Source organism: Oxyura jamaicensis, chromosome 2 (genome assembly GCF_011077185.1).
Source record: "Oxyura jamaicensis isolate SHBP4307 breed ruddy duck chromosome 2, BPBGC_Ojam_1.0, whole genome shotgun sequence".
NCBI classification, from domain to species: Eukaryota; Metazoa; Chordata; class Aves; order Anseriformes; family Anatidae; genus Oxyura; species Oxyura jamaicensis.
In genome coordinates, this window is record NC_048894.1 from 58,779,024 (window position 1) to 58,800,982 (window position 21,959).

General features: G+C 41.1%; 1 protein-coding gene across 6 annotated transcripts in view; it reads left to right on the plus strand.

The window, feature by feature from the left end:
• The window catches only part of GLI3 (GLI family zinc finger 3), a 217,155-nt gene that overhangs the window by 170,493 nt on the left and 24,703 nt on the right, over positions 1 to 21,959 (plus strand). For 5 of the 6 annotated variants that reach the window (XM_035318582.1, XM_035318581.1, XM_035318583.1 and 2 more), the window contains 3 exons: positions 1,759 to 1,975; positions 3,443 to 3,559; positions 4,843 to 4,983. In XM_035318582.1, coding sequence (XP_035174473.1) covers positions 1,759 to 1,975; positions 3,443 to 3,559; positions 4,843 to 4,983 — 475 coding nt within the window. The remainder of the gene's footprint in view (positions 1 to 1,758; positions 1,976 to 3,442; positions 3,560 to 4,842; positions 4,984 to 21,959) is intronic. The other variant, XM_035318584.1, reaches the window with a different exon arrangement.

The window sequence follows — 21,959 nt, forward strand, 5'->3', positions numbered from 1 at the left end:
ATAAATTGAACAAACTGGCATAGAGCTCACTGAACATGAAATCAGCTATTAGAAGAAAGCTGTGAACAAATTCTGAGCCTGATATGCATCTTTTGATTAATGTCCTATCAATCATCCATAGTGGCTACCTTAGCTAAGTCGTGCTGTAATCATTCATGGTTGCTTACAGGAACACTAGCAGGGACTATAGAGCTGCAATAACTGAATATTATTACTGATTTCTCCCTAACTCTTGCTGTGAACAATTACTGTTTTCACTCCGTTTCTGCCTCCCTTTATTAAAAAGAATACAATGCAAAATGAAAAGAGAGTTCCTCAAAGACCAGTTAAATTCTCCCAGGGTATTCTTAATGATATTCTGTCCTAAATGGGCAAACTATTGTAATGCACAGTTCTCACCAGGAATAATAGTAATGTAATCACATTGAAGCTGTCTCTTTATGGATTGGAGTCAAACAGACAAAATATATAGTCAGATTAATGAACACAGAATTTCTGTAGAAGTATTACTTAAAATGGTTGAAATTATTTCAGCTCTTTTTGTATCACAATATTTTCAGTTAATACACTTAACAGTAACAGCAATTAAGACTCGAGACTGTAAATTTGGATTAAATCCACGCTTTTGACATTAGAAGAAGCCGTGATTATTAAAAGGTATTATGCCTGCACCCTTCTTTTAAGACTTGATGTTTTAAATTTAGGGCTCTTTTAAACTGATCTTTTTTAAAGAAAAAAAAATCAATTAATAACCTGTTTCTTCCTTTTTCTTTTTTGCTCTGGTTTGTAAGTTATTGGAAAATGTTTACAGGAGAATCTCATATTTCTGTGTGTGAAGATTTAGCTCTGTACCGTTTATTTTTTAAGTATGACACGAAGAATGCTTTAGCACTACCCACAAAATAGGTCCTTAGATGGCAGTGTAATTTCCTCCAAAGTCACTGTAGGCTGGGAAATACAGTGAAGTAATGAAGTGATGACAGGTATTAACATGCATAATGGGCTTTAATAGACATTTAATGTTGTTTAACTGGAAAAAGAAGAAGTGCTTTCCCATTGGAATATTTCTACATTGAAACTCATTGATCACCAATTTCAGAGGGGAAAGGTTAATCCATCAGTTTCTGTAACCAAACAGCACTGATGGAAATTCTTTAGGTGACATTCTGGATGAACTGAGCTTTCCATCTTTGCAAACAAAAGAGTGATATGACAAGTACGGTGTTCAGAACACATTTAACCAATTGATTTTCTCTCCTCTTGTAATAAGATCTAGAGACATATGAAAGAGCGTAGCATGAGCCAAGATTAAAGGAACTGCTTCATACAGGCGAACATAGGGGAACTGCATTATCAATAAAAGTACTATAAAGCATGTAGGCACCCATTCTTTTTCTTTATATAAAGTTTGTTATTGCAATAAATAGCTGTTATTGAACTGCTTGCCTTTTATTTCAGTTTTTCTGAATTTTATTTTACTCAGCTTTCTGTGGTTTTGTGGTAAATGTTAGGAAAAGATGTTATATTTTGTTATGGTCTCATTTTTGTGCTCACTAGTAAATCCAGACCAATTCTGGGTTTAAAAGCTGGATTAATCAGCCTTTGGGGCATGAGGAAAGACATAAGGGGAGGGAGGGATCTGACTACAATTAAAGTAAATATATCAAAGATATTATAAGGGTTTAATCTGTACAGTTCCATTCAGTAATGACCCTCCTAATTTTCCTTCATTTTCCCTCCTTTTTCTCCCAAATTCAGCCCTGCTCTGAGTTTCACATACCCTCCTACACCAGTATCCCTCCAGCAAATGCATCAGCAAATTATAAGTCGTCAGCAAACCCTGGGTTCAGCCTTTGGACACAGCCCTCCTCTCATCCATCCTGCTCCAACTTTTCCTACCCAGAGACCTATCCCTGGCATCCCCAGTGTCCTGAACCCTGTCCAGGTCAGCTCTGGCCCTTCTGAGTCCACACAGGTGAGAGACAACAAAAGAAACCTTTGCACCCCAATAATTTAAAAATGAAAAAATGAAACAAATCATATTGTCTTGTTGGCAATTAATCACCACTGTCACAGAGACCCTTCGATAACAGTTTTCTTGCAGCTATAGCATTTGCAGTCCCGTTATTATAAATCACAGGCATATACGCAGTGTTCCTGATTGGTAGCATGCCTTTTAGTCCTCATAAATATTTCAGTGTGCTGCAGCGGCTTCTCATTCCAACCTGTCTTTCCTGAGTCAGACAACTTAATACAGGTAGGGAGCAGAGAAGGGGAAAAAACACTGAAACACTTAATGTTTTAAAGCTTAGCATCTTCACCTCAAAATCAGGCTGACTGGCATACTTCTGGACACAGAGTCACATTCTGCCATCCAGAATGGGTATGAGTACAGCTCAAAGAAGATTGTACAAAGGTTTGAAGGTTTTTGTTGTTGTTGTTGTTTTTTTCTCTGCTTTATGCAAAATTGGACTTAGTGAGTTGGAATTAGTCATTTCAATAAGAAAAGTTGTATTCTCAAAAGCTGGAGATGTGCAGCAGGGAATCAGGCTTATAATGTGCACAGTTCTTGTTTTCTTTTTTTTATTATTATTATTATTAACTCGTGGTTTGTTTCCAGATGACTTGGGATAGGTTATTTATCAGTCTGGGAGCTGTTTATCTTCTGGCTACCTTTTACAAATGCAGAAGCAGAATATACTGCTGTGGGAAGCATATTGATTTTTTGTGGGGTCTGTGCAAGTTCAGATATCTCTAAAAGATCTCTGGATTTCTACAAGATCCATTTGCAGGTGTAGATAATGGTGTTCAGTCTAGCACAGCGAGAGGGAAAACAAGATTCTGGCCTGTTTATGTCAGTGTTAGTTTTGCTGTTGACTTTAGAGAATTCAGGACTTCATCCAGGATTTTTCAGCAGAGACATTCACACTTGTGTTCAGTTTTCCTCCCTTTCCATCATTGTAAGGGAAACACAATAAAAGAGGTGAGATGTTGCATACAGACATAAAGTGGGGAAGCTTTTCCTCCAAGTGTAAAAAAAATAATCTCATGTTTATTCTAACTAGTGCATAGTGATTTCGCTTTTCAAAGTTGCCTTTCTGAGGTCATCATTATGTGGAAAATCAAGTCCTTCCTGCCCCTCCCTGGCCCGACAAAAACAGCATTGGTTTGTAGCAAGGAATTACATCAAATACTCTCCTTCCTGTTCCCTCCCTGCTCCATTACAAGGTTGAGTGATGCAGCTCTTCCACAAGTTAATGCTATGTAATTGAAACGCAATGTAATTGCATATCCAATATAATTAACAGTGTAGCTTCTCCAAATAAAGTTGCTGAGCAGATGCTGCATATTTCTGTTGGGAACTACATATTTATCACAGTCTAATTTTGTCTTTTTTTGGGGAAACAAAAACAAAAACAAAAAACAACAACCCTGCCTGCAGCAGAACAAACCCACAAGCGAGTCTGCAGTGAGCAGCACTGGAGATCCAATGCACAACAAGCGCTCCAAGATAAAGCCCGATGAGGACCTCCCCAGCCCGGGCGCAGGAAGCATGCAGGTATGGCCTTCAGCTTACAGTCATAAGCCTTTTTTCTCACTGCTGGAGGGAAAACACACCTTTCCCTGTTTTTAGCCCTCCTGCCCCCTTAAAAGCCTTCATCTCGTACACACACACAGCTCGTGGTAGCGAGGGACTGAGAACAGGATTAAACCTGAGCAGTGAGGCCTTACTTTGTTACCGAATGAGGGCAGAGAGGAAGGAGGCTGAGGGAGAAACATCTCTGTTGGTTCACTGACTGCTCAAACGGAAAAGAGAACCAAAGACATTCACGTTTTTGTTCAGGATGGGTTTTCCATTCGGCAAAAATATTTATGCCACATGGACTTTTAACAGATCTTAGCACCGAGCTGCTTTGAGGCCCTGTTGTTGGCCTGCAGTCTCTCTTGCTACACTTTCCTTACTGGCTGATCCCGCTTGTTTTAGTGAAGTGACTTGTGATTTACAGTGACAAAAGGCACGTCAGTGAATCAGTGACTTGATCTTGTGAGAGAATCCATGAAAACATGTAAGACAAGATCCATCTAAATCCCTCAGCAAGGTTGAAATGGAGAAATAGCATGAGTTCATAATCCGAACCGAATATTTACGTCCACGTCCTACTCTCACCCTGAGCCAGCACGAGCTGGGAGAGGGATTCACTTTGAGGAACCGAAGGTGGAGAATCAAAACCCAAAATTAAATGCTGTCTTTCCCTGCTTACCCCTTTCATGCTCATATTATGGACAAGAAAGGACTGACAAGTGGCCTGAAAATTACAAGTCTGTTTTTGGAAAGATTTTTATGTGCAAAACTGTCACTGAATTAGCAATGCAAACACATTTTGGACAACTGGTGATGGGATTTATGTCCAACTGTAGTGGTAAAGACAAATTCCAGTTAATTCAACTATACTGAATAATGTCTTTTTCACTACTACTACTGAATAATTAGGGCAAGCGTGCAAATAAAGAGCTGCATAAATACATGGAAAAGCAAGCAGGCCTTTACAGTTTGATTTTAACTGACATGCGAATGGGTTTTATTTTTTAGAAATTCTCTGCAGTGAATACTTCTGGGGAAGAAAAATACATTTTATACATATAGCAGGCACGTGGTTTTGGTTTACCAAGCCTGTTTTGAGCTTTTATATTTTGTAGAGCAGAATAACAGAGTGAACTGAGAGTATAATAATCTGTTTCCCCCCTACTCTGTCTTTCTTTCAATGCTGAAGTAATTCACTTCTCCTCCATTTCAAAATTTCCTCTCTCCTCTCCTCACGCCTGTTTTTTTCTTCTCTCCAGGAACAGCCAGAAGGAATGACCCTGGTAAAGGAGGAAGGGGACAAAGATGAAAGCAAACAGGAGCCTGAAGTGGTCTATGAGACAAACTGCCATTGGGAAGGCTGTTCCCGGGAGTTTGACACGCAGGAACAGCTAGTGCATGTAAGTTAATGGTATTCAGGAACCGGGTTTTAAAACTATGTGACCTTTTTCATGGGGGTCAGGTTCTCTGACCCTGTGCTGAGTCAAGTTTCTTAGCTAACAGTGCTGCAAACTGGAGAGGGGTTTATGAGTTTCTGAGAATAAAGAAAACTCTGAGCCACAGTGCTTGACCTGTTCAGTCAGCTAAAGCTTAGTGTAAAATTCAATAAAGTCTTCAATAGAGATTGTAATGGCTCTGATCCTGTAAGCCAGCAAATGCTATTTTGAGTTAGAGACTTTGATAGTTATTGAGTAATAGTAAGCTGGACATGAATTATTATTAACCTTTAGCCAAGTTTGATTTTTTTCCCCAAAAGGGACTGTAACAGAAGAAATGGGCGAAGTGAGTTCTTCCCTTTCCCTAAGGGTTTGCAGCTTTTTTCTATCAATTTACTGTTGTGTGAAAACTGAAGTGGATTATTTGGCTAAATACATAGAGGCAGAGTTCAGTTCTTTTAGCAAAAGCAAACTGTAGGGCTCACTATTTATACAAACATATTAGCTGTATCTGTCTTGTTTTTTTCTTCCCCTGCATTTGCTGAAGGAAATTATTCCTATTTGTTAATATTGTAAGCTAGAAAATGAACCACCAAAATTCAGAATGTAACCTACCAAGTACAACACCCCCCACCATTTCCAACCACTTAGCTAGTAGCACCTCTTAAATGTCATTGAGCTTATCTAAATACTCTGAAAAAAAAGGAATTCATAGTACGAATTAGAGAGGACCCTCTTCAGCATATTATTAGTTTGTCAGAATCATATTTATTGTAGAAAAATGTTTAATACCTTCCTGGAGATTGTGCAAAATCTATTACATAATATGGCCAATTGTACTGAAATAACATGTTGAAAATTGTACTTTTCCCCACAAACTGAAAAAAAAAAAAAAATCAACCACCATATATTTCCAAACACTTTGCAAAATGGTAAATTGAGGCTGCAAAACTGACTTCAGTAAATCAATGCCAGCTTTCACTTGCTGGAGTGTGACAGCCTGGTGGTGATGAAAATCAAGTATTCAGTTTCTTATTTTTTGTTATTGGTAGTAGTATTAGCAGTAGTGACAGAAACAATAACAGTAATAATAAATTAAAGAATATCATGTACTGAATTAATGGCTAATATGTGACCTTTTGGGGGGAATTCTTTAGACACTTTTTGCGCAAAAAGTATCCTAACATTTTGATAGGACAAAATGAAATGTGAGGAGACAGCCTTTTAATGTTTTAATATCTTTTTGGGAAGAAATTCCATATGAAAGGCTGCTGCAAAGGGTTGGACACATTTGAAAGACCAAGTGTTGGTCTTGCAATTGATTCTATGCAAACAGACTGATTGACATCATCTGGTGCTCTGCACGGGCGTGATCCTTATATCTGCTCATAATTGTAAGGCTAAGGCTTTATGATGCCTGGAAAACCATTCTTAATATTCAGAAATGATCCCAGCAATAATGATAAATAATTTACACCAAAATATATGAAATAAAAGAGAAATTCAGAATAAAGGTGCCCTTGGAAATGAAAAAAAGGAAGAGGATTTTTTGAAGTTGAAGATACAAAATTTAATTGAATTCCACTGTGCCTGTTACCTAATAGCTAATGATTTATAGCTGCAGGTGAATTAAAGTGGAATTGTTATTTTTAAAAAATAAATTTGTGTGTTTTCTAGTGTGTTTTCGTAGCAAATCTGGCAGTATTATAAAGGCCAACAGAAAGAATTTTCTGAAAAAAAATGTATTTCTTACAGTTTTGCATGATGGCAACATCTGAAATGGGTTTCCCCAGCTGTAAACACAGGCAGAGGAAAAAAAAAAAAAAAAAAAACAGGAGTTCTTTTTGGTAGGGCTCAAGATTTACATATGTTATGGCATTTAAGATTATGAGGCACAACTCCCGACTCGAGACCCTGAAGACAATAGGATCATCATCCTCATCGCAACCATCACATTCAAGTAGCTCAAATCACACTGTCAGAGTCAGCGTGACTCAGTGATGGGGCCCTGCTTTGTGATTTCTTTTGCTACTCTGGCAGCAGCCTGCTGTGTGGACTTGAGCAAGTTATTTTTGTCCAGAATTGCAAAAGGGCTTGAGACATCTAACTCTGAAAGGCTGGCCCTGCTCTGTCTCCCTCACGTTTTGTCAGCCCTTGATTGTCACAGCCCCTTGATGCATACCTGCAGCAGTGCTGGAAATGAAGTGCGGATCTCGGTAGGGCTTCACGGCAGAGCAGTCCCAGCTTTGCTTAAGTGCGTGGCTCTGGAAGAAAGTGTTAAGTCTCCGAGCAGCAGTTCGGTCCTTGAAAACCTCCGCACTGCTGTGGCTCATGACCTCGTACCCAAGTACTTGTGGGTGAATCTGAGCAGATGCAAATAGCCATGGCTGAGCTTCTGACTTGGTGTATGCATGTGTGCACCTGTGTTAGGCACAGAGAATGTGCCTCTGGTATGAGTACATCCTTACTCAGTAATATTTACACTACAGTAGCAGCTGGAGGCCTTGTCAAGGCCAGAGTCCTGTGGTACTAGAGGCTGCTCAAATGCAAGGTAAGGAATGGCCTTGATGTGGGCATCAGGTTGTCTTCACACTGTGACTCCAGAGACCTGTGTGTCAGGCTCTTCAGTGCTGACCGGAGGTACCTGAGCTGGCTTGTGTACTCTAGGTGTGTAGCTAGGATTGTGCTATGCTTCCCAGCAGGTTCAGGGCTTTGCAGCATAATAGATAACAACCTTCACATCTTGTAGCAGAGCTCTTCTGTGTTGCCCCTGCGGGTGCTTCCTGGCCTGCTGGCATACTCAGCAGAGCATCAGTTAGTTGCTCCAGCTGGGACTGAAGTGGTGTTTGAAGTAAGATGCTGGACTGCCACCTGGGACAGCAAAAACATGGGTAACTTTCCTGTTTTGTTAATCTAGTGAGGGGTAGTAATCACCAAGACAGAAGCACCTGGAATAGATGAAGGCAATAAAAGATTTAAATTACTCTGGCAAGACTCATTCAGATGACATCTGTCATCATCCCTGTATAGCCTGACACTCAGTGGGGATGATCTGTGTGAGCAGAGAGCTACAGCCACGTATTCAGAAGTTGGGTGGCTACCTGCATGTGATGTCATATCGTGTACGTACACCTTCTTGACTGAGGGTAGTCAAGTGAACTGTGTAGTGAAAATAAGAGTGAGCCATGTAGAGCTTTACAAAGGATTGCAAGAAAACCCTTTCCTGTCACCCACTCCAAAAGTCGTGTATTTTACTCGGAAGTATTCACAGCACCCTTTCACCTGTACAACTGTAGTTCTCTAAGCCAGTTCCCTGAGCTTTGGAAGTTTGGCTGGGAAAAGGAAAAACTGTAAAATTCAGTTTCAGAAAAAGACCTTAAAAGCATTCCTATACATCCTGATAAGGCTGAAATTTCAGGATCTGCATGGGCTAACAGTAAGTCTTGGGATGAAATGTAATTTTTCTCCTTTTTTCAGGGGAATAAGTCTACTCTTCATAGCCATGAATGTTAAGTAGGGAATCATACCCCAAACCTCCCATGGTGCAGAACAGACTGTTGTTGCCCAAGCTTTGCTTCCAAAAGTATCGAAATCTTAGAGGAACTGCAGCATTTAGGGAAAAGATGGAAGGCTGTTCCTGTTTGTTTTGTTTGTTAAAGGGTTGGGTTCCCTAGAATGAATTCCAGTCCCCCTAGGTAGAGTGGAGTTCAGGACATCTTTTCCATGATACACGGTGCACTGAGCTCACATTATAGATACCATTACTCCCATCATGTACAGGGTGAATCCACAAGCTTATATGCTTGTATTTTGAAAGAGGTAAATATGGGTTTGCTCATGTATACTCCAGTCTTTCAGTCACATGAGGATAGCATTATTACCTTTCTGGAAATAGTAGAACCTGATTTACTCTGAAATCAAGATTAGGTGAATCAGATTCTAGCCATGTCTGCATTGCATAGTGATGTGTAATATGGCATATATGAAACAGTAAATACAAACATACTTGTGTCTGAATATGTAGTGCAGCTTTACAGCAGAAATTTCAGTCTTGGGCACAATGGTCAACATCCACTGGCATTTTTCTGCTTTATTTTCTGTTGTGAATTCCTGCTGTTATTAGTATAAAATGTGGGCGCTAGTGAAAGTGTGTTTAGGCCCCAAGAGACAATGTTTTCTGACTGAATTTATGAACAGAACCTGGGCTGCTATGAATAAATAACTAAAAAGCTACATAAAAGAATTGTTATTGACCCACCCAGAAGGCTTTGACACCGTAATGATTTTGGTGTGGGAGCTCTTATTTTCAAGCGATACATGCCACTTAGAATTCAGTGTGGTTAAATTTTCATGATACATACACCAAAAGGCAAGGTGTTAAACCATTCACATGCTCTGCCTTATTTATAGCACCCATCCATCCTTTTTTTTTTTTCCTCTCTTACAGTTAATAGAAAGATTCATGATTCTTCATGGTTGTCTATCTAGTGTCTGACAGTACCGACTGCCCTGCTAAAGCAAGTCACTATCTATAATTGATATCCTTCTATGGAATAGGGTACTGGCTGCAATTGAAGGGTTTTGCTGAAAGCTCTTAAATCCTGACAAGTTCTGCCCTTGTTCTGGTTCAGTCGCTGAGCTGCACAGCTGGGATCCCAGGGTTATTCGAACTTGGTGCAAAAGGGGTGCGTGTGTTTCACATTAGCAAATCACAAAGTCGGAGAGCAGCATTAGAGCCACTGCTGTGGTCGCCTGCCAGGTCGTCTTATTTACATTGCATTGCACTCCTGTAAAGATTGCTCACATTACCATTTGAACATGTGTGTTATGGATTTATTTCTTTCCCTTCTTATTAAAAAAAAAAAAAAATTTATTTTAAAGCCTCAGTTTGCTGCTGGGGTCTTTATCATTCAGCTGTTTAATTAATTTCTCTGCCCAGCGAGATATTATAATTGGGCTTAGCTGAGCACAAGTTTGTTTTAAATATGTGATAAATGCACTTGAGCGCCCAGAAGCTAATAAGATATTGTATATTTTTATAAATCTGCTTTTTGTTGCAGTTTGTCTTCTTTTTTTTTCCCCCCAGAAATCAGTTTAAGAATAAAATATTGCAAAAGGGTTAGACACTAAAGATAAAAGTTTGTTTAAGAAAATTATCCTTCAAGGAAATGACTGAAGTTATTGTTAAATATTAATACAATGGCAATCAGAAAAATGCAGTCCTGCCTATTTCTCATCCCCCTTGCTGTGTAGCCTTGATGATAATTATTTTTTTATTCAAAAACATGCTCGAAGAACTGCAGAGCTATTTTTTGTTAGTCTTTTCTCCTTAATTGTGCAGCAATAAAATTCTCTCATTGTTGTTATATTTGATTAGATGAGATCAAAAAAGCCCTAAACTGACAGCGATGGCTTACACTCAGAATTTCATTTGCTGAGGTCTTCCTGCCTTTCTTCCAAGCCCTGGTGACTGAAGCACTCCCCTGGCAATCCCTGGGGCAGTCACTCTAATGCTCTGCCACGCTCTCCTATTGCACCTCAGCCCCAGGGAAAGTTTCTTGTGTTTCTCAGGTACCCATATGTTGCCAAAGTAGTCGCAATGTGCTGAAGATACCCAGAAAAACCATTTTGTGAAGTTCCCTGAGTTGTTTCTGAAGGTTTTAGCCCTCTGCTCCTCCATAAAACCTAGCTCAGCTCAGGTTTTCATGTAATCATAGCATGGTTTGGGTTGGAAGGGACCTTAAAGATCATCTAACTCCACCACTTCTGCTATGGGCAGGGATGCCACCCACTAGATCAGATTGCCCAGGGCCTCATCCAGCCTGGCCTTGAAGACCTCCATAGATGGGGCATCCACAGCTTCTCTGGGCAGCCTGTTCCAGTGCCTCACCACCCTCTAAGTGAAGAGTTTCCTCCTAACTTCTAATCTAAATCTCCCCTCTTTTAGTTAAAAACTGTTCCCTCTTGTCTTGTCATTATCTGCCTGAGCAAAGTGTGCTCTCCATCTTTTTCACAAGTTATGCAGCATCTGCAGTGATTTGGGGTGCCTTCATCACCTCGAACCCCTGAAAAACTTGTTTTATTGGGAGATGGGGAGCACACTGCTCTCTGAAGCAGCAGACCCTGTAGGAGCAGGTAATTTTGAACACCCATAAATAGGGACACCTAAAGTCAGTAGACTTTTGAAACTCTCCCTCCCTCTTACTGCCCCTGGTCTATGGCTTCTTCCACAGCTCCTCTCTCATCGGAGAAGGGCAGGTAAGGACTGGAGGGAGTTTCACTTCTCTACACTATAAAGGATCCAACTGCAATAAGGGAATAAGCCACTCCTTGAGATGAGAGCAGTTCCCCTGAGTAATAGCTGCAGTGACAGAGCCGTAAATGAACGGGAGAGTCACGCTTTGCCTACCCCTGAGCTGACAATGATGTGGTGCTGATCATATTTGTGTGGGCAGGCATCTATACCTTGAAGTAGGCAATTACAAACAGCTGCCCCAGAAGGCAGATTATCCTCGGTGCATTAGCTATTTTTTTTCTCTTGGCTCTGGAGGTATGCTTGCAACTCCCCATGGTACAGATGAGGTCCCAGCCCCTTCATAATCCAAGTGGGATGTAGTGGCACATCCCAGTTACTAGGTGCATGTGAATATGTGCAGGGATTATTATTTTTTTATTATTATTATACTTGCAGAGGCTGTTTTCAGTGCATTTCCATTATGGTTTTATTTGGTCCTAGTGCAGTAACACAGAGATGCTTCATCCCGTTCAGAGTCTCATTGTGTGTGACGATGGCAGCCACTGCCCTGAAAGGTTCAGAAATGTTTCCTTTAAATTGGAAAGAGTAAGAAATAGATAAGGACATGAAATCCATTATAGTAATCTTTTTTTTTCTTTTTTTTCTTTTTTCCTGACAAAAGGAGAGTGTTTTACGTACAACAGCAAAGGGTTTTTTTTGGTGGTGGTTTTATTCTATTTCATCTTATTTTATTTTTTGCTCTGTGGAGTCTGGACCCTGCCCTGTATTTGGAGAAGCAATGCTGTGTGAAAATAAATAAATAAATAAATAAAATCATTCTTCAAGTGATACAAGCTCAGGGCTTGGACTGAAGGCTCGGACAATTTTGGGAAGGCAGGGAGCTGCTTTGGAGGCAAGCAAATACCATGCAAAGTTTTTCTTCAGCTTGTACATCCCCTCAGTGTATTGGATACACTTTGTGTCTGTGAGGGAGGAAGGGAGTGGAGAGAGAGGAAGAAGAGATTATACAGCAAAAGTAAATAATTGTGAGAAAGATCTTTACAGAAGTTTGGAGTGTGGATGATTAGTGTTTAGATTTCAAAATCTCCTCCTTGCTGTCCATTTAAAGGCGAAGTTGTAATTAAGACGCCACCTTACCGTGCTAGGTTATAGGCAGCTGAATCTGCAGCTTTAAAATGTGCCAAAGCAGTGGCATTGTCTGGGGTCCCGCAGTTCATTACATCCCATCCCAAAGCTAATAAAGCTGATCTCTGCCCCTAAGTGCATGTTCGTTCTGTCTTGGTTTCCACATGGGTATCTAAAACAGACTTGTTTTCCTGAAGTATGTCTTTAACCCCTATCAGAGGTAACCATGTCAGTGCCGGGGGGTTTTAAGGTTAAGTAACCACAGAGCGACCTCGCTGCTGTTTTCTCTGTGCTCGTGGAGCACCAGCAGCCTCCAGGGTCCAGCACAGTCCCTGCTTGCCTTCCCAGCACATCGTCTCTCCGCACCACTGCCGTGATGCCCTCTGCCTTCCAGCAGTGTTAAAAGCCAGTGCTGCTGCCTTGTGAAGGGATCTCATTTACTCTGGGCTTGACCTGAAGGCCAGCTGTGCTTTGGCTGGGGTCCTCTCGAGCACTCCAGCATCAGCAGTTCCCCTGCCTAGGGTCTGGCTTTTGATGAATCACAGAGGAGAAGGAAAAAAAAAGTGGGGATTTTTTTTTTTTGATAGAGAAAGGTTTACAAAAAAATAAATCCACCCTAATCTGTGAAGTATTAAGAGGGGATTTAGAGGGAGAAATGTAATCATTTTTTTATATTTTAATTCCTCTGTAATTAGCATTTCCTTCACAGCATTAGGAAAACTTGTTGTTAGTCTGCTGCTGCTATGGCTACTGTTCATGGGAATTGCCAAAGTCATTGTCTCTGAATTGCTGTCCCTGAAAGAGATGGCTAAACTATGCCATGTAGTTGAAGTAGCACTTCCTTCTGGCTGCTGTGGGTAGGGACTGAGCAGTGCTCCTCCTGTGCCCGGAGAGGTTCCTCTAGCCATTTAGGCTGAAATCAGAACAAGCGGGCACTTTAATGGGAAGGCCACGCATGACAGCGAGCAAGGCTTGCTGGCTCTCCGTGGTTTTAGTCACAAAAAACTTTTCAGATGGTTTGTGGACATACGTATTTATTCAGTGTTTATTTGCCCTGACAGCTGAGCTAGTGAGCTCTTCCAGGTAAGTGATGTTTCATGGGTGGCTCTCAGTTTTTTGGGGAAGTGTAGGATAAGAAGCTGGCAGCTGAGTCCCAAGGGAGACCGTGCTGCCTGAGTGATGAAGGCATAGACAGAAGTAAAGCTGCAAAGTGAGTTGGCTCTTCAGCTCTTGACTCTGGTTGGCATATCGTGTAGAAGAGAGAAAACAGAAATCGCTGCCTGCTGCTTTTGCTGCTTTGGAGCTGCAGGGAAGGTTGGACTTGTGCATTGACGGATACCGTTCAGCCCTGTCCAAAGGGTCAAGGTAAAGCATATTCCCCTGGACAGAGCTGCCATTTCTGTGCAGGTTTTTCCTGCTGTGCTACTGCTGACCAAGTGATTTGCTGTTATGTAGCTTGTCTTATGATGGCGAACCAGTGGAACATCTGCAACAAACTTCCTTGAGGCCTCTGTTCTGCATGATGTGTTTCTGCACTGCTTTTGTCACCCACCTCAAGAAGAGTAGGATTTTATCTTCCTATCTTTGTCACAAGTGCCACGTTCTCCCCTCTTAGCCACCCATATTGTACCCAAAACGTTTTGCCCATAGAAACCTGGTGCCTGGAAGAACTGAAATCCATGAGTGCAGGCCCAGCTATTGCCTGTGGAAGCTATTTGCATGTGGACGTGCTTTCTTGCAGACAGCAGTGGCAGATAGGCATGTACAAGTGAAGGCAGGGATGGGCAGTCTGCATATAGGCTCAAGTGTGGATTCTGCATTTGGTTTTGTGGCTGGGCTGTGTGGATTGATTGTTGCAGCCTCTTGCTTGTGTAACCTCTTAATAGGAAAAAAATAAAGCATACAAGTCTTTTATCATGATTAGCCAAATTTAATGTTTTTCAGTGGTCAAACTTTCGTGTGAGTGTGACTTTTCTTCAAGGTGCCTAATCTATAAAATGAATGGGTGGTGTTTTGGTCAGGAGTGGGTCCTCTGGTGGCTTGCACTGTAGGTATGAGGTCTGCCTATACCATTCTTGCGTGTATCACAGGGCTGAGATGCTGCAGTTCTCTGTGAGATAAAGTAGTCAAGCTGAAAATGAAACAAAGCTCTAACTGTATCCCTCCTTGTGTTTAGCAGAGATAAACTACAGTGGAGTCTCAGTGCTGCTCCGTTTGGCTTCTGGCAGCAGCTTTAATTGGTAAAATGCAGATTTTTTTTTTGATCAAGAGAGGATTATTCTTGTTATCAGTCTGGAGCATCTTATTTCAAGATGAAAAGACTTTGCTGAATTACAGATGCCAACATTTTTACAAAGCACTTTGGCGATTGACATCTCAAAGAGAAAGTATGATTTATTAGCCTATAATGGCTAACACTGAGCACTGGGCTAGGTCCCACTGATTTGTAAAATTGCTTAATATGAATTGCCTTTTTGTGTAATTCAAGCCCCAGGTTTTTCAAATAAACTTAGAATATAAATTGTATGAAATGTTACATACCTGGAAAGGGAAAAGAAGAATGGGGCTGTGTAGGAGCTAAAAAGAAAAGAAAAAGAGAAAAGAAAGAAAGAAAAGGAAGGAAGGAAAGAAAGAAGAGGAAAAAAAGAGAAGAAGAAAGAAAAAGAAAGACCTACTTCTAAATCCATCTTGGTGGTGCTTTTTTACAGTAGTTTGGTTGATATGGTGGCAGGGTAAAGATTAATAACAAGCCTTGTCACTATCAGTACCTGCTTGTCGATTCTCTGTAACAGGGCTGTCTGTTCAGCATGGAAATTATTGATTAAATAAAAATTGCTATTAGATTGTGATGTGATCCATAATCACAAACAATGGTGGACATTCCTCTTTCAGATCCCAAGCCATGCATCAAGTTTTTCCTTGCAGTAATTTATATTGTGCTGACACTCGCACCCATTAGGCTTTTATCCTTTCCTACATGTGTCAAGAAAGCACTAAAAGAAAACAGCAGCAGCACAGCGGCAGGTAGGAACTCTCTAAATTTTCAGAGAGAAGCACAGTGTAGCTAAGTCCATCCTTTGCTCCTAGTTAGCACCTTACCCCAGCAGTGGGTAACATCCCTTGAATTCAGGGACCTTTTTCTGAGTGTTTTCAGTGAGAGCAAGAGCTTGCTCCACAAGTATTTGTACCTAAAATGCTCACTGCCCGTTTTTGCTTCTGTTAATCCCTTGGCACTGGTTTTATTTATGATCCTTGTTTAAGGTGCATATATGTCAGGATGATGTGGAAGGGGGATGCATCTAGAGAGATCAAATACTTTTTTTTTTTTTCTTTTTTTTTAATATTCTGGATTGTGAAGGATCAACGGGTTTCTGGTATTTATTTAGTTCTAATGCTTCCTAATTTGAGGAATTCAGGATCAGAGTGCTTCATTTAAGACTGCATCACTTTAGGCCGAGTTAATTAAAAAGATAGTATCTCACTCTTCTTTTCCCAGCACATGTGAACACAGCACCAACTTTCTGCCTCCTGTGAGAGACTTTGTCTCAAACTAGTGGAAACTTAGTCAAGATTTTTTCCAGAGTTTGACCATGTATAGGAATTAATGCCCACACAGCTTCTCTGTCACTTTTTCTCAAAAGACCTTAAAAATATATGCATCAAAACTGGCCAAACCCACCTTGCCTGGCTATGAGGGAGAGGCATTTCTGTAGCTCTGAACTATCAGCACTGATGGGAACTTCCTCCTATAGGCGGAATTACTAGAAGAGTTTTGTACCTTTGTACAAGAGCTGAGAATAAAGCAGTTTAAAATATTATGGGTACATGGTATTATTTTTTTTGTTGTTGTTACTGTATTTGTTCTTAAAGTTTGTAGAGTTAAGGCTTTATCCAATAAACTGTTATCAGTGCTGATTATTATACTATGTATACTTCTGTATCTTGCTAGTGTTGAGACATCTTTTGCACATATTTCTTGTGGCTAAAGCATTTCTAATACTGCCATAGATACACAGGAAAATCCTACCTGCAGTATTTGACAGTTTGCCACATTAACATTCAGCTTAAAGAGTGTTTAACAATGAGCTTAGCTCACGTCATTATGCAGGGCACATATGAAGTTTTCAGGCTTGGCCACTGTCACTTAAATCAAGAGACCACTTCATTCTGCAAAGCTGGAGCATGTGCCTTGCACACCTCGCCTCCGGTGCGGCCACTTTCTCTGTGTGGATCAGAGCCAAGGGATTACCAGCCAGGAAATTAATTGCCAAGGGGATTCCGACACTTAGGGTTAGTAAAATAAAAAAAATGCCTGAACAAAGAAGTGTGGTTTATATCACACTCTGAAGGCGCCAGGCGCGAGCTCAGATAGGTTTTGGATGAGGGAGAGTTGCAAAGATGCTGGCTTCTTGCTGAGGCTGCCCTTTGGTTTTCTCCTGCAGACTTGTGGGCTTGACTGCCAGCGCAGGTCTTCCCCTTCAAATGGTGCCACAATGATATACAGAAGATGAGATGAATCTTTGAGATAAACCAGACTGTTTAAGATTGATTTATAGTTATCAGAAGCACCTGTAAGTTTACTGCGAGTAAATTAAAGTTGGTGTGTGGAATGCAAGACAGAAAGAAAATTGGCTTTGGCTCTTTCCCAAGTGTGTTAGGCGATACCAACTTGTTCTACTATAAGGCCCTGCTCAGTTTTCATTCCAGTTGCTCCAACCAAGGGCTGTAGTCTGGCTACAACACAAGAGTGTCTGTGGTACATACAAGAGAATAGAAAATATTATCCCATGGCCCAAGAAAGATGAAGGACTATCAAGGACATCCAGCTTCTAACGTGACAGAGACCTTTGCTAACCTGACTTTGCTACGTTGTGGCTGGGATGCCCAAGCCTAGTAAGGGTGTGAAAGATAAATTCTAAATAGACGTTCGATGGACAAAAGCCAAGGGAGGTTTCAGGAGTAATAAACTGTTGTGCATGCTGAAGGTTGTTAGAAATGTTTTTTAGAGATGTTAGAAAGGAAAAGCCCAAACTATCTCCTCCAATTGTCATGATGTTATGACTGTAACACAGTGCTACTTGTTACCCACTGATGCGTTAATTCTGCCAGCATTTCCTCTGTGATGAAACAAATTGTAAAACATGCATTACCTCGTGAAGATTTTGATAATGCTTATCACTGCCATAATTTTTCTTTCTAGATTCTGTGAGAAGTCTTGGGTGTTTTAAGTCACTGTATTCCCAGCTTTCTTTTTTTTTTTTTTTTTTCTGCATTTAATTGTGAAAAGTGGATCAGGCATTATCTCCTAATCGAACCTGCAGCTTTCTTAGATTACATATAAGGAAACACCTAAGTGCATTTGCTGAGAGAAATCCCTCTATTCAACAATGTCTTTCTGCAAACAAAGTTTTGGTATTTTTATTGTATAGGCAATTTGAATGTGTTCATGCAGTAAGCACAGGGCTCTAAAAATAATAAAACTAAAAAGATGTACTGATTTACACAGGTAAGCCCCGCTGAGGAGTGTATTTTCTTTCATTTTAAGTGGATCAGTGTTAGTTGTGCTGTAATCAAAGTATTAAGAGCAGAAGAAAGTGTGTGGTTTTACAAAATCTGGTCCGAGGTTGAACTAAACGAAGCTCATAATGTTCAGCAAGTCCTGTCTACTTAGTCTGCTTAGTGTTACTAGCTGTATGTTTAATACACCCTGAGGAGTAGAGTCCATTTAACTGTCTGACATTTACCTTGCTATTCCACCCCATTAGGAGCATGGTCTTTTCCATAAAAAAAAGGGCAGTGTCTTTTTTTTTTTAAGGGATCAAGTATTCTGCAAATCCTTCTGTGTAGATGGATGACCCACTGTACCAAACTGGGAGTTTGGAAGTCTTCAAAATCTTATTAAAATGATACTTTTTGACTTTTCCTTATTCTGTCTTGCTGTACCCTTTCATAGATTTATAAGTTGGCTCATGAGATTAAGTGGTTTGTCTCTGCTAATATAGAGTGATATCAAACTGCTATAATGTATGCTAACATTTTAACTCAAAGAGCCTGTTGGTACTAACCTGCTTTCAGCCTATTTCCAAAACTGGGCACTGAAAGGCAGTATAAATTTTAACAGATTTTTGTTATTAAAGCCATACAATTTCTGTAAAATAGCTCTGGCTTTATATATTCATTTTGTGCAACACAGTTCTTGGGATATTTTGCTGGGTTCTTTTTTACTTACATTTCTTTCTGCTCTAGGCATCTTTACTATTGAGCATTTATTTCTTGGCTCCACCAGTCTGGTCTGGAATGTAAAGGTTAGAAATCTCTTCCCATTTTATTTTCTTGTTAACATACCCTATTTTAAAGGAAAATATTATTACTTTGAGCATAGTTTGAACCTGCTGCTCAATAACTGAGTAGAAGAGCTGCTAAAGAACCCACTCCTGCAGAGAGCTCAATGTGGTTGGACCCAATCGGGTTTAACAGGCTCTGAGCCCCCATAAGAGCCCATGTGAGCGGAGCAGCTCACAGAGTCAGGATCTGCTCATCTCAGCTAGGAGCAATGGCTGAAATTTATCAAAGGCAAACAATACAGGGGGAGAATAGTTAATTTCAGGTTTAATATATACAGCAGGTCTGATTTCCATTGAAGTCAGATGAGTTATGGTGGCAGGAAGGAGGCCTATAGACTTTTGCCTTCTACAGCAATGTGGGAAAACATCTGAAGTATGTAGTATCTCATGTGTGCTGATGTGCCTCTTGCAAAATTGAGATGGCATTTTCCTTCTTCATGCCATTTGCAAATACGATCAAGTATCTTAGCGTAATGCTTCTTTATGATGACTTCTTTCTCAAGCGTGCAGGCAGCAGATCTTTCTATGCCAGTAAGAAAAGCCCAGATACAGGCTTTTAAGTGTGTTACACTAACACCTGTAGTAGTGCAAAGTACTGGGGTGTTTATTTATATATATATATATGTATGTATATATTCATATTTATATATATATATGTATGTATATATTTAGAAGGAAGTCAGCCACTGCTCACATTGCATACTGCCTGTGAGGGAGTTTTAATGTGAGGGTTTAAAACTTGTTTTTTGTGGAAATTCTCTAGCAGTTGCATGCAAAATCAATTTTTATCCCTAAATGCAAAGATCACAAAGCAGAAAATTTTGAACTTGAGCCTCAGATAGTTTTCTGTCCTCCCATATTCAGTCACTCCTAGAAGGTAAGAGGCAGTGTATTTTCTGTGCAGCATTCACAGATAATATGAGACTTACTTGTGCTGGGTCTGTCTGGGATGGAGTCACCTTTCCCTGCAGCAGCCCACACAGTGCTGTGCTCTGCACTCGTAGCTGGAACAGCACTGGTATCACTCCAGTGTTGTGTCTATTGCTGCATAGTGCTGGCACAGCATCAGGACTCCCTCCAAGCCCCCAAGAGCCAGCAGGCTGGGAGTGGGCAAGTGATGGGGAGGGGACATCACCAGGGCAGCTGACCTAAACCAACCAAAGGGATATTCCATAACACCTGATGTCACACTCAGCAATAAAAGGGGGACTCTCGTGGGGGAGGCGGTCCTCCTGAACAACCAGTACGCGTTTTGAGGCCCTGCTTCCCAGGACATGGCCGAACATCGCTCGTTGATGAGAAGTAGAGAATAACTTTTCTCTTTGTGCTTCCGCATGGCCTTGTTGTTTCTTTTGTTTCTTTTTCTCCCCATGCCTTTTCCCTTTAATTAAATCATTCTCATCTCAAACCTCGAGCTCTGTGTGTTGTCTTTTCTCCCCCTTCCTCTTTGAGGAGGGAAGTGAGAGAGTGATTGTTGTGGAGCTCGGCTGCCCACTTGAGTAAAACCACCACACTGCTGAAGGGTAGATTTTCAGTTTTTACCCTCTTCCCCATCCAACTGTAGGAAAAACTCTGCCCTTGTTCGTACACTACTGTTTGGGCTAGACTCAGAGAAGAATGTGTAACTGATACCTGGAGGAGCATGGAGCTCCTCTCTTGTAAGGCTGCAGCAGGCGGAGGCCTTGTGCCTCCCTGCAGTCATGCCATAGTAGAGCTGTTTCCTGGAGGCAGGAATTGTTCTTGCATCTCACTCTGTAGCGTTTGGGTCTGTAGCCAGCTCACAGTAGGCCTGTGGAGAGAGCTTGTGTGCATATGTGACAGACAGAAAGCAGGGAAAGAAGGAAGGAAAGCAGGCAGAACAGGCAGAAGATCATCAGTGCAGGACTAGGTATAGGACTTGGGAGTAGACCACCTTCTGTCACTGTTGCATTGTAAAGGCCAACAGCAGTCTGATCACTTGGTCAGCAGTGGGATTTAAATCTTTTAGCAAGTGGCCTTTCTTCAGACTCTTCTTCCAGCCCTATCCTTATGAGCCCAGCTTGAATGCTCCTTCACTGTTGCAGAGTTTCTCCCTCTTCCCTCTTTTCTCTTCACTAGTCTGTCTTGAGTCTCTTGGTTTATGCTTCAGGCACCAAATTAACCTAATTTGTTTCATGTGAACTGTACACCAAAGTCAGGTAACTCTTACATGTGAATGTAATTTGGGGACCAAAATGGTAAGAGTATAAGAAATACAAAGTAAAACTGAGCCAAACACAGGTATGTAAAATCATTGTTCTTAAAGTGATTTCTGCAATATCTAAACTCTCATTGAGGGTGAAGTTTATAATGGGGTTCTACCTTTAAGGCTGCCTTATCCAAAAGGGATGACGCTGCAGCAAAAGGCTTTCTTTTGCCCAGGTCTTGTTGCTTATACATTACACATTCTGTGCAGCTCTGTACCTGTGCAGCCAAAAGTGCACACGAAGAACCACAAGAGATGCTAGTGGAAGATGAAGGGGAGTTTAAAAATGTCCACACAGTGGGGTGGAGCACATAATACAGAAAATAGAGCACCAGGGAGCACTGTGGTGGAAGCTACCAAGAGGGCAGTCAGAGTAGAAAAGTAATGCACGCAGCGGATGGATTAGGACAAAGTGATTGGGAGAAATGCCGTGGGCAGACAGCTTACAGCTGGCCCCTTGTACCCTTGCAGGAGCAGTGGGGGTGTCTCTTCTTCCCTATGCCCCAAGTCATCTTCACAGACATCCTGTAACATCTTCCTCCCCTTCAGTAGCAGTTCTCAGGGGAGGAGGGCATACCCTTGGAGGGCAGAGCCATAAACCATAGCATCCCTGTTGGAGGACAGCTGACTTGAGCACCTGCTTCATGGTTTCTGGTTTCAGTACATTCACTTCTCTGCCACAGCTCTCTCACACAGATGCAATTAGCCCTGTCCTTGGGCATGTCACAGAATGAGGTGATTGGAGAGAGGTGGAACTTTTTTTTGGTTTGTTAACATCACAAAATGTGGAAGCTGTGATACCCTATTTAAACTAGGGTAAATGCAAGACAGAGCATCAGTGCTGGAGGAACTTGCAAGGCCCCATTATCACACCAGCATGTCCTGAAAAATTATTTCCATATACTTGGAAAAAAAGAATAAAGAAGGCATGAATTCCTGTAACAATGCCAGTTTCACCTATTAACCTCCCAGCTACTAATACAAAAATGCA